This window comes from Chroicocephalus ridibundus, chromosome 2, assembly GCF_963924245.1.
Source record: "Chroicocephalus ridibundus chromosome 2, bChrRid1.1, whole genome shotgun sequence".
Taxonomy (NCBI): Eukaryota; Metazoa; Chordata; class Aves; order Charadriiformes; family Laridae; genus Chroicocephalus; species Chroicocephalus ridibundus.
Window position 1 is genome coordinate 131935836 of NC_086285.1, and position 12819 is coordinate 131948654.

Consider the following 12819-nt stretch of genomic DNA (forward strand, 5'->3'; position numbering starts at 1 on the left):
GCTGTCTTCAACAGTTATGGTCATAAGCAATTGTAAATGACTAGTGAATAGATATTTTGAGAGCTTCTGTCCCCCAGATTTTTATTAAACCAGAACAGAAACTTGTATTACTCAAACAAATCTGAACTAATCAAATCTGAATAAGCTTTCAGAAAGCTTGTTTAAAATAAATACTTTTTAATAACAAAATATTAAACAAATAGAATGCAATTCTGTCATCTTTGCTCACTGATTGCCTTTTGCAGTCCTGAAAACAATGGTATTCTTAACTAAATACAGGGTTTTCTAATACCTCGTAAAGGTTGCCCATTTGCTAAATTTGAGTACTTATTTAAAGAGGATGTGGGTTTTTTAAAATATTGCATCCTTGGTGTCAGTATGTTTTATAGATCGGTGAAATTGTCACATCCTTGAACTAAAGCTTTAAAGATTAAATGAAATATGAAGAATACTTCAAAAGCCTTTGATGATTTTATTAACAAATATGTTTTATTTAACATGTTATAGCATAAGATAAAACTCAAAATTAATAAAGTAAAATATATGCTTTTGCAGATATAATAAGATCAAAAAAATACTATTTTAAAAGTACCAAAAAACCCTCAACAAGTTGTTATATTCTCTGTGCTTTCATTATTATTCTTTCAAACATGGTGCTTATTCACTGTATTTCAGCTGTAAAGCTGCTGCTTTCACCTCCGGCCCACTTAAGAATCTATTATTAATTCCTTTAAAACATGCAAAAAATACGACTTCCAAGAAGAACAGCCACACAGCCATAGAGCTACAGAACTCACTGCAAGAATACCGATAAATAAAACATCAGTTAACATCAGTTAATTACAGTTTAAGGCCAGATCTTCAGCTGGTGGAAATGGGCAGACACTGACTACAGCAGAACCCCGATGCACCAGTCGACTGCCTGCGTCCAAGTTCCAAGTCATGGCAAGTTGCTTTGTCAGCTATGGTCTCTCCATAAAGCAGAGTATTGTATATCTCAATAATATTTCATTATCGTTCTTACACAGGTCTAGGAAAGTTACATTTCTCAAAGGCAATATGTTGATTTTGAGTCCGTCCCCCCAAACCTTGGGTCAAATTCTTGCATTACATGAAAAAAAAATGACAAAAGTGCATATACATATGTCTGTATACATGCAGAACAAAGCCACGTTGCCACTTGCAGCGCGGCCAGCTGCAATATATGCCGTTTACTGACATTAGACACGGGCCTGTGTTGGGTCACAGAGTACATACACGTGAATGTAAGCTTTATCCATCGGTTCAAGAGACCCCACTAAGGGAATTCTTCCTGTTATGGAAAGGACTAAGGCCAGGGACTGTCTGGAAGTAGAGTTTTATTTCAGGCACCTGTATGTGGACCTGGACCTGCCCCACTGGAGTTGCAGAATCAAAGCTTTATTGCAAAAAAAACCAGACTATTTTACTCCAAACTGGTAACTACGTTAGTATATCAACTGCATGGGCTTTTGTAGAGCAGATATTAAATTATTTTTTTGATTTCCCGCCAAGTGGATCTGGTAGAAACAACACCATATTTCCCATTAGCTTCTGTAATTTTGAAGTGGCCAAGCTTAGAATGGCAACTGAATGCACTGAAAGGCATCAGCACTGGGAGTAATGCACTCACTTCCAGCTCCTAGAAATAGCTCTCAATGACATTTCTTCAGGAGATGAAGAGTTATATTTTTAACTGCGAGCATGGTCTCTGTGCAGGTTGGCTTGATCAGCGTCTCGGGAAGTAAAAATCCAAAATGGCCGGTGTCACGCAGTTCAAATGCAAACGCGTAGGGGATGCCATTTTTGTAGGCCCAGTCCATAGAGCTACCAGAACTCACATCTGAAAGAGGGAAGTCAGAGAAAATTTTAAAATATGTTAAATGCAGGTCATGTTGAAAGCACCGGAGGGTTCTTGTGGCATTTTGTCTCCAGGACTCAGTATATATACTTGCAGCCCCAGCTGTTGCTTGCCCTGATCCCGAACACCCTTCAGAGGAGGGCATGGGGGCCCAGCACCTGGTGAAAGGTGCTCAGCACAATACAGGATTAGATCCTTGATTTTCGCAGGGAAAAAATTAATAAATAACTTTTTTTTGTGGAAAGCAAAACTTTAATAAAAGAGAACATTTAAAGTAAAGCCTCAAACTGTTCCTGTCCCCAGGAGGGTGTAGTCTAAAGCTTTGCTTCCACAAAGATCTCCCAGCTGGACTGTAGCTCTGCACGCTCCTAGGTTTAACTTTTGCAGGGAGAAGGGAGAAAGTTGACAAAGTAATCTACATTCTCCTTTTCAAAGTGCTTTTAAAATTCTTTTCATTTCTGCCTTGTTTTCTCACCATTTCTTTGCAGCATGAAGAGCATTTGCATAGGTGGTGTCTAATATTAACAAACCTTCCCGAGGAAATGTGCTTCTCATGCTTTCGTTATCTCCATATGTTGATTACCCAAGACACTTATGTTTATATAAAGATCCATCTCTCATGTGGCCTGCTGTCTTCTGTGCGATTCTGGCATTAATTCACACTGCTCTTCCTTTGACATAGCGACTGACTGCGCTGTAATGAGCACGAGATGACGACTGTGCTGTGGGGATGGAGGCCCACAATAAAGTAGAGCTCTAGCCAAAACACAGGAACAGCAGAGGAGATGCAGGTGGTTACTTGTGAAAAATCTTGCTATTTACTTAAGCTTCTCACTTTTTCAATGTCTGTTAGCATTACCGAGAGCATTCAGGCCTCATAGTTTCAGTAATAATAAAAAAAAAGTGTTGCATTGAAACCTATTGAACTTCTTCTTCTCTTACTTGTCTATGTGGAGAGCTTGCCTGACAGATGTCATTACATATTTAAAAGGCATCTTTTAAAGATACTTTGTTATAGGGAAAAATGCTTTTGAAATTGCTTTCTGAAAAATAGAAGATGTCCAAATAAAGATACCATTGCTATCATTTATCATCATCTAGACACAGAAGCACTTGAAATCTAGCTTTTAAAGAGATCATCCTAAATTTTAGAATGAGCTCTATGAATAGTTTTATCTATCACAATTGCACAGAAGGAGAGGCAAAGTAATGGTGAAAAACAAAACCTACTTTGAATTAGTTCTTCACAAATATTCTATAACTTAGTATTGCGTTTACAGTATCTGATAAAGACATGCTTTTTAAGATCTTGCTTTATCTTTTGTTTTAAAAATATCTGTATTTATATGCTATTTGCTGGATTTCGCCTCTCAAATGCATTGCAGTTTAATCTCTTTTATTGCATCGAGTTAATCTTACTGCAATCAACTGACTGAATCAGTTACAAAATTTCATCTTCCGCCTTCCTCACCATCCACAACTGGAACAAAGTTCACTTTAAACAGTGTTTGCTTTCTTTGTTTTAATACGGGTAATCTCCTTCTTACTATAGGTAGGTCAAAGTCACAAACCTGTGCCAGAGGAAAACTTACACAAAGTGCTAGATGCAGGACCATATCTGTATCTTATACCGTAGGCTGAATGAAGAGCATTAACAGCATTATAGGCTGCTAATTCCTGTGGGGGGGAGAAAAACAAATACATAAATTAGACTTTGAATTAAATACTGTAATGGGATTGGAACCTGAGCAATGCATCGTTGACTTCCGGCACGATGCTGTGTTCCTTGAGTCCATGGCAGCTAATCTAAAATTATTTTAAAGGATAAATTATTATTTACTTTTATTGACGGCAATTCCCTAATTCTTTGGAAAACTTGATTTGGTATTTTCATGGCATAGAGCAGCTCACTGCACTGTGAATGATGAGCCATTAAGTATTTTGTAATTATAGGTATATATACCAATTTAGTGACACAACAAAGTTAGGCAACATGTGAGACCATGAGATGAAATAATCTCCTTTTTACGCAGTTTAAAAGCCATGCAGGAATTTTCTGGCAGTAACTGTGGATGCATTTCCAGTCCACTAAACCTCGTCTCTTGGTGGCACTCCACAGTGGTTCAGTGAGCGGGGTGGGAAGAAGGAAGGATGCAAATTCCAGTCCTGAATCTCTGATGATGGACAGATCAGTGTTCACTGATGGTCTAACTTTCTCTTGGGCCAGATGATGTAGGCTTGGAGAACTCTTCCCACTATTGCGGAAATGTGATTTCAGTACTGTATGGGGAAAATCCGCACCTACATTTCAACATCCATATGGATGCAGTCTGTGTAGGAGGTTCCTGTGAGATGGGGTGCCTGAGACATGGGCCTGGCCCATGGCAAATTCTGAGGCTTACATGTGGAAAGCGCATCCAAACACAGACAAAGGATGCACATGTTCAAAAGAAAAAAGAATATTATGATACCAAAGAAAGATCCCGGAGAAGGTACAGTGGAGGCTGGGAATATATAGGAAAACGCAAAGCCATCTCCCTACAGAGAGCAAGAAATGACCACCACTGGACTTAGAAACTGCTGGACTTTGAACCACTGGGTTCAAAAGCTGCAATGTTTGTTTTTTTAATTGTTTTATTCCTGTGAACTGAAGAGCTGTAGGTTTCAGTTTATGCAAGTCTTCATGAACTTGGTCCTTACCTTGTTATTCATCAGGCACTTGATGAATGCACTGGGGAAGGCTCACTTTATACTTGCCTTTCTGTTTATACACTTTCCTTAACCTTCCACTTGTTTGCCATTGGCAGGAATCGGGATTCTGGCTTAATCCCCAGTCTGACCCATGCAGGCATTCCTGCTGTGGGTCTTTGTCTGCCCAAGTAGAGAAGCCAGAGAAAACTGCTTTAAAATGTCACTCCAGAAAAAAAGAAAAGTTCATTTTCACTTACTGGCCAGCAAGTAGGGCTTAGGAGAGTCTATTTTACACTGAGAACTGCTCTTAGCAAATGGAAGAGCACTTTTTTACTCAATTATAAAAATCCTTTAGGCACAATTAGATTTGTTTGTTTGTTTGTTTGTTTGTTTCTTGGCCGGAGACTCTGACATTTTCAGCTTGCCCCTTCTCTTCCTCTTGCTACCTCCATGAGAGAGTGCATGGAGGCAGGAACCACTGAAGTCAGTGCTGCCGGGAACTTCTGCCAGGGCGGGAAGTGGTCACCAGCTGATGCAGAGGGACAGCTTATGACTCACCCTAACACCAAAGATGAGGTGGGAGGAGGTCTGAGAAAGAGGGAAGTGCTGTTGCTTGGGTCTCCCCCTTCCCTTACAGATGCCTCAACTTCTGTTGAGTCATGACACACAAGACCCATGAAGGGGTCAGAGGTGTCGGACTCTGTGAGGGCGGCGAGGTGGCGGTGTGAGGCCACAGTGGTGGCAGTGGGACCTCTCAGGGCTCTGGGGAGTGGGGAGCTCCAGCTGCAGCCCGGGGCTGTTGTCTAGTGCCTGCACTGGAGCCCCAGGTGCCAGGGTCAGTTGCTCAACAGAAATTTGGCAAGCTATACCCAGCACTTACCATCCTGGGGCCATGGTGTGGAGCTGGGATAGCCTGGCAACAGGCCTGATGCCAAGGGAGTGGGCTCACCTAAGGGGGCTGAGATAGGTGGACAGCAATGTCCTGGTAAATGCACCATGGAAAGGTGCATAGCCACATAGGAGAAGACTCCCCATGCATGAGTTACTCATTGTACAGCAATGACTCAACATAAGCAAGCCCTGTTGAAATCTTTCTAAAGAAATAGTTTGGCAAGGCCTGTTTAAAACCAGCACAACAGTACTGGGTTCTGTGCAGAGGCAGCAACTGCCCAAAGGCCAGCCCAGGAGTGACCCAAGTCCATGTCCACCACGTAGGCAGGCGTCCCTGGGCACTGTGAGCTCAATGCTCTTTGCCTTGGGGGGGTGCTGCCTGCTTTCACTGTTGGAGTTATATGCCCAAAGAAGGGGACAGTTCTCAAATGCATCACATAGTGGCAGGTCGGATCCTGAATAAATCCAGGAAACCAGTCTTTGAACATCCTCAAGGAGAAAGCTTCACTTAAAATTACCAGATTTTTGCAAAGACATACACAAACTCAGTTGTGCCGTTTAAGTTCACTGCAAACACTAAGGCATTTGTACAGGAAGAAAAGGGATAAAAAGTAGGTGAAATTTAAAACTGTTGAGGTGGATGAATGTTTCTGCTGTTTTTTTCAATCTAAAAGTGCACTTTCATTTTAAGTATCTTAAAAGAACAGATTTCAGGAGAGTGTTAATAAGAGACATGTGCCTAAATTAGAACAGAATATGCACGTTGTGATCAGTACACAGCTCTCCGGTTTCAAAGCAACTCTGAATAATTGAACACTTTAATCGAAATGGTAACTGACAGCTCACTAGAACGATACGACCCAAACAGAAACACCCTTTCTTCTGCTCAGGATTAATTGTGCCCGCCTTAATAACACCAAATGTTATTCATCTGCTATGCACGTGGAGCCCTACAGTTGTCCACTGTACACAGTCCGTGTATACCAACAAAGCTGGTTCCATCAGCAGCAGGAAAGAGAGATCTGCTGCGTTCCAGCTCACTGTAATTCTCCAAGAGACCTGGAGAATCTGAAACCTCAGCCTAAGACACCATTTCAGACACTTCAAATATTAAAGACCATTCATTTCAGAGCCACCAGGGGATGGAGCCTTTGGCTGTAGGCAAATATTAAAAACAAATAAATAAGCAACAGTAATCCATTTATTTTCACTATGATCCTCATAACAAGCTTTCTAAATAACAGGAAATTACTTCAGTTTCTTATTCTGACCTCCCTGTTCTTTTTTACCCACTGCAATAAAAAGAAGTATAGAGTCCAAATACTGGCAAAACATTCAGAACTGGCATTTGGCTTCCATTTGTCCAGGGCTGTTGTCTAAAACAGTGTCTTTCTTTGTCCCTTTAGGTCTGTGCTCCACTCCGTCTGAGGAGAAGCCTGCTCCAAGGCCTCGCAAACCTGGCGAACACCTACTACTCATCAAAACCTGGGCTCCTTTGGACGGAAAGGTAGAGTGTGTGTGCTAAGGGGCAGTTACGCCCTGTCTTAGAATGGAAATAGCCCTTCAGCAACAAGAACAGTATACACCGAAGATTTACTGGTATGTGTGAAAACTCCTTTTCCTTACAAAGAATTTCCCGCTATTGCCTTATGTTACTAATCGAGAGTATTATGTATTTTCATCAAGATACCCAGCAGTCCTCTTCTTGCAGAGCTGATGCTCTTTCTTCCTAAGACTATGTCTTCAACTTCTGCTGTCTTGTCTGTTCTTAAAAAAAAATGTGCTTGCACCTGCTGGTCTTCAAAGGAATGAGATCCCCTGGTTTTGAATTCCCAGTCTATGTTTTTTGGTAAGTAACAGTCAGTAATTCACTTGGGGAGCTCCTCTTTCCTTTTGCCACATCCCAAAAGAGCGATGTGAATAAAGGGTAGAATAAAAAGAAGGCTCATGGATTTATTCACAGTCAACGAAAAGTTGGGTGGCCGGTCCCCACGTCTCATATTTTTAGCTCCTCTGGCTGCTTAGTTAACTTCTAATTTGCTCTGTTTCCCAAGAATGACATCAGACAGGAGAATTTTTAGTAGCTGCTGAAATTAAGTGTCTTAACAGAAATAAACCCACAAAGAGAGTTCAGTTTGTGGCGTGCTGGCTGCTCAGCATCCTGAGAGGGCAGCTGAGTGAAACTTCAGTGAAGCTCCAGGGACTAACATCGTCATTTATTCTGCACAGGATAAATCTAAGGTGTGGTTAAGCTCCTTTTGGAGTAACCTAGCTTAAACTACTAAGTTAAACGTCACTGCAGCTTGCAACGTCAAAATGGGCGATATACAGACAATGTAATTTTACCAGGGACTGAGGGCGAAAGAAAGAGGCTCGCTACCGCTTGGTGCAATGTGTGTCTGTGAGCAGGAGCAAACAGAAAGTGAAGCTTAAGCCGCATGTGCCTGAGAGAATAAGCCACAGGGAGGGTTTTACGTACAGGAGGCTGCTGAAAAACAGGCCTCAAACTGTGAGCAGAGGGAATAGTTCTCTTGTGTTTGGATGAGCATGGAATACACGAAATGTACATATTTGTAAATCAATAGGCTTGCATCAAAAACCATACTCTTATTAATTTATTCTTCTAATAGACAAAAACTCCAAAGCACCTGATGTTAATTAGCTGCTTGTCTTAAAGGGGTAAACACACTACATCTGAGCAGGATGATATGTAAAGGGATAGAAGCTTTACTTTTTGTGAAATTACAAGATTTCTGCTCTAACTGATAAATATAAACCATTTTGATTTTATTTTGTTCATAAAATAGAAGATGATCTTCTTTGTGCTTCTAGTGTTTAAGTTCTGAGCATGAAGGGACAGAATTTCAGCTAGATGCCCAAGGACTTTACTACACAATTCCCATTACAGTTAATTAAATAAAATGATAATAACTATAATTAAAACCCAGGGATTTATCCTATAAAGTAATTTAAAGGGACTGATGGATGGAAGGCACTATACCATTTTAATCAAATTACCGCTGACTCACTTTGAATGAAGGTTATATAACCAGAAACGTGATTGCAAACGGAACCAGAATAAATACTGCTCGATATTAAATATGTGCAAAGTATTGAAGAAACAAGTCTCCTCTCAATATTAAATATGTGCAAAGTATTGAAGAAAAAAGTCTCCTCTCAAAACAAGATGTACCAAAAAAATATTATATAGGGAACCATATTCCCCCAAGTTTTAATGTACTTACCACGCAGCTGAAGTTTGGAATAGTTGCGTATTTGTAAGAGTAAGGGTACAGCAGCATCTGTGCATATGCGTGGAAGGACAAATAGGCTTTTATTTGTTTCCGATGTTTCCGGAGAAAATGAGCAACAGCCTTTACTTCAGGCTCTGATTCAGGAAAGGGACCACAGTAGGTGTCGTCGCATGGGTGAAATGAAGCACCTTCATCTAGAGATTGACAAAGAAAGTTGATGGTAAGTGATCATGGAGAATTTCTAAAGATCAGCTTCTGGCTCAGCCTGTGTGGGCCTGCATGCAAAAGTGTGAAAAGCAATAAACAAATTGCTTTCTTGTGACTGATGGGCATGAGCCAGTGGGACCTCAGTACAGTGATCTGCTCAGTCATCTAGTAGATACACCAAGTTGCCAATTGGCCAACTACATGCAGTTTTCCCCAAAGGACATCTTTTCAACCCAACGGAAAAAGGAGAGTCTGACTTGACTGTATTTTCTTCCCTGTCTTTTTGTATAAGGGGCACATTTTCTGATAGCATTCCAGTATTAAAACTATTGAAGGGTCTCAGTTGGTCTATTTGAAATTTAGAGTGCTGTACCTCTTTCACTAGTCACTGCCAAGACAAACCTAGCTTTTAAGAGCATTTTAACATACTAGTTACTACAGTGATGGTTACAATGGTAGGTAGATAACCTCAAAAGGCATTATCTTAAAAACCGGTTTAAGACATGAGAATAGTCCCTGACTACTGCCTATTTTTACTCTTGCAAACCTTATGGGGGAAAAATGAGAAGCCGCATGGGATGATTGTTCAGTTAGCTAAAATAGAAATCATCTCACTTTGCACAGGGCTTATTTTTCCTTCAAGTTTGGTGCAGGGGTTCAGTTGTGAGGATATCTTTTCCCACGTCAACCTGCTCAGGTGGCAGTAAGCTGCAGAAGTGTAGCCTGCATGCAATATCCCGTGAGGTACTGAAAGATGAAACTCAGAAAGGAGACATGGCAGTGGCTCCTTTATCGTTTACCAATTCTGGATCTAAGCCACCATCTCATTTACAGCTTAGGGTCTGTGCATAAAAGAACAATATTTATGCAAATCCACTCTTTTATCCACAGTGATTTCAAAATACCACATGTTTTACACTGACCTGCAAAATAATAATAGTTTGTTTGCAACATTCCCCGGTGTCATCAGGGACTTACAAAAGCAGTGTTTTATTAGCTTTCTTTTGTATAGTAAGTACTCCCATCTTCAAATAATAAGAAAAGAGCAGTGTGTGAGAAGGCATAATAATATGAACAAAACCGGGGTTATGCAGTCAACCTAATGCTAAAAAAAGTGGAAGAATTTCATGCTGCAGCTTCATTTGTAATATGAAAACTGAGGCTACCATTCAATGGTCACAGGTGGGGATTGGAAAAGGTATTAGTGCTTAGATTGCAGTGGATATGGAGGGGTTATATAGAGGGCAGATGGTCTCCTCCCTGCAGAACAGATGGCCACCAAGTCATCCAAATCCCAAGAGCACTCTGCCTCGATGTCTTGTTGGATAATAGAGCTAAAGGAGAGCTATTTAACAGAGCCTCTGGAGCCTTTGTTTTTTTTCATGGATACTACATCTTCTGTAACAGTGTTGTATACTGAATCATGAAAATGGGCATCACTGTTAATAAACAGCAAAATCCAACAAGCTAATGGTAAAATGACCCAATGGTAAAATATGGCTCAGTTTAGTGACTTTCAGTGAAGAAAAAACTCTCTAAACTGTCCAGCCTACTGTCACAAGCCATTTGCAATCCCAGCCGTAGTTAATGTTCTTCCTTAAGTGAAGCTGGCTGGAAGTAAAAAGAGAGGGTTTCCATGGTGGCCTTGGATAATGTAAGGATATTCTCAATTTTCATGCTGTAAGTTCTTTTAAAGTAACACAAGAAGAAAGAAAAAGGCAATGCAGTACATATCAACTCCTGCGAAATTTCTGAGTTACAGTCATGACAAGAAAATGGAATCACATAAAATGTCACCATGCTGCCTTATTTTTGTACCTGATAGCATACCGGGGGAGGAGAAGTATCCTCCAACATCCACCATGAGATCAAATGTACAAAGGAAATGTGTGCCGAGACTGATCAAACCAATGCTCTGGTACAGAAGGCAGACTGGGAGGACGGACAAGCTGGAGCATGATTCTCAAACTTCCTCGCAGCCAATTCTTCTGCCAGTGTGGGGAACTGTCCTCAGTGAGCAATGGGGTGCACTGGAGACTGGAGTGCATTGGAAATTTTAACTCCCACTGCTACTCTCTTGGGGGCTTCGGATGCAACCCCTTTAACTGGATTTGCCCTATGACATAATTTATTTCTAAGTACCTCATTATTGGCTTTAAAGTTGCTATTTATTTCATGAACATTAAACCCTTGTGCAAGCTATTGCACATAAATATACGTTGCAAGGAGCATTTCTACCCAGACATTTTGCTGTCAGTATTCGCTTGGGTCTGTGTGCAATTTCTGTGCACTATTTTGGGCATGGGGTGCCGCAAAGCGAAATCTACCACAATCAGTGATATGGCCCTTTTCTCAGCCTCTAGAGAACACAGAAGCATCATAAAGCTGACATCAAAGACCTGCACTGGAAGGGAATAGGAAAGCAGAAGGGATGCTGTGTTATCTTTACCAACTAGCTCACGGCAAGCTAGCGTTCGGCGCCTTTGCCGGGGCCAGATTCTGACACAACACACCTGCCTGGAAGCCCCACGGTGAAGTTCAAGCCTTCTCCCCAAATTGTAAGTGCGACTGAACTGAATTAAAAGGTTTTCAACAAGCATAGGTAGTATTAAATGTCAAACACACCATGATTATTCAAGCCTCAAAGTGTGATATGATCCAGATTCTCCTCTGCCTCATTTAGTGTCAGATTAATGAGAATATGGGGCGCCGGGTGAGGATCTTCTGAACACCAGTCATGAAAGATCTCTTTATTCTCTGGCAAAATAGAGAATCTGATGGAGTTTGGGGTCTGGCGTGGGAAGCGGAGACGGTGCTTGATGGGATGACAAGCAACCTTGAATGAATTTTTATTTTTTAAACTGGGGGTGGGGACCTGTCTTTGATGTTTGGTGCAGGGGAGAAATGCAACAGGTAGTGGATTACAACACGCAATGTGCATGTGTTTCATTGTCGTTTCACTCAGCCTAGAAAAAATGTTTTTTACTGAAAACAAAGCAAACATTTTCAGGACTGAGTAACTAAGTGTGCTTTAAAGCAGCATCTGAGGAGCAAGAAGAGGGAGGAGCAAAGTGATTTGAACCCAAGAAAGATTCATCAGGTCTAGAAAGAAAATGCACTGTGTGACTATTAATGTTGCACTGATAGGTACCTATATATGGCTCTGAAGACTTTGTAAGAGAACTGTTCATTCCAACTATGCCGGTGGCTATCTCCTGAACAGTAAATTTATGTCCCCAAAATACCTGCAGTTCTGACTTACTTAGGTAAAAAGATGGTAACATTGATGCAGGACTTCGGTTCATTTTTACATTATTTTTGCAGCATAAAATTGCCTTATAGATCATGGTAGCAGCCCTGGGACTATCTTCTGTGGTGGAGGGATTCTCAGCTAACACAGGCTTTCTGTAACTGCTTCTGTGTCAGTCCTCTCCTTACTGCGAGTAGAGTCGAAAAAAATTGGAAGCATATTTCACAAGTCCATACTGTATTGAATGCCTGTTTCTGTTCACTCTCACCTCATTTGTAATCTCCCCAGGCAGATTATTCACACTCGCTTTTATCCTTACAGTTCTCAAAAATCCACTAAAAGAATCCGATCGCTGCAAGCCAGGCTGTACAGTGCTTGCTCCTGCTGCAAGTGACTGGAGTATTGTGGAAACATCTAGAGACTTCCAGTGGAAGAGGGACGGGCTGAAGGGAGGGCGGTTGCGCCAGCGCTGTGCAAACACAATTTCTGTCTTTACAAGTTCATAATGTAAATAAGGAAGGCGGATGAATGCTGGAGGAGAAAACAGCTGCACAGAGAGGTGAAGGAGGTTGCCCAAGAAGGGAGAGCAGGTCAGCAGAAGAACCAGGTCTATATTGCTGTATTTCACAACAGAGTGCTATGTCTGC

At 41.2% G+C, this 12819-nt stretch overlaps 1 protein-coding gene across 1 annotated transcript in view; it reads right to left on the minus strand.

The window, feature by feature from the left end:
- Positions 1-575: 575 nt before the first annotated feature.
- CPA6 (carboxypeptidase A6) overlaps positions 576-12819 on the minus strand; it is an 85216-nt gene continuing 72972 nt past the window's right edge. The window contains exons 9-11 of the mRNA XM_063324016.1: positions 8707-8909; positions 3472-3556; positions 576-1861 (exon numbers count right to left, since the gene is read on the minus strand). Of these exons, the coding sequence (XP_063180086.1) occupies positions 1674-1861; positions 3472-3556; positions 8707-8909 (476 nt within the window). The 3' untranslated portion in view covers positions 576-1673. The remainder of the gene's footprint in view (positions 1862-3471; positions 3557-8706; positions 8910-12819) is intronic.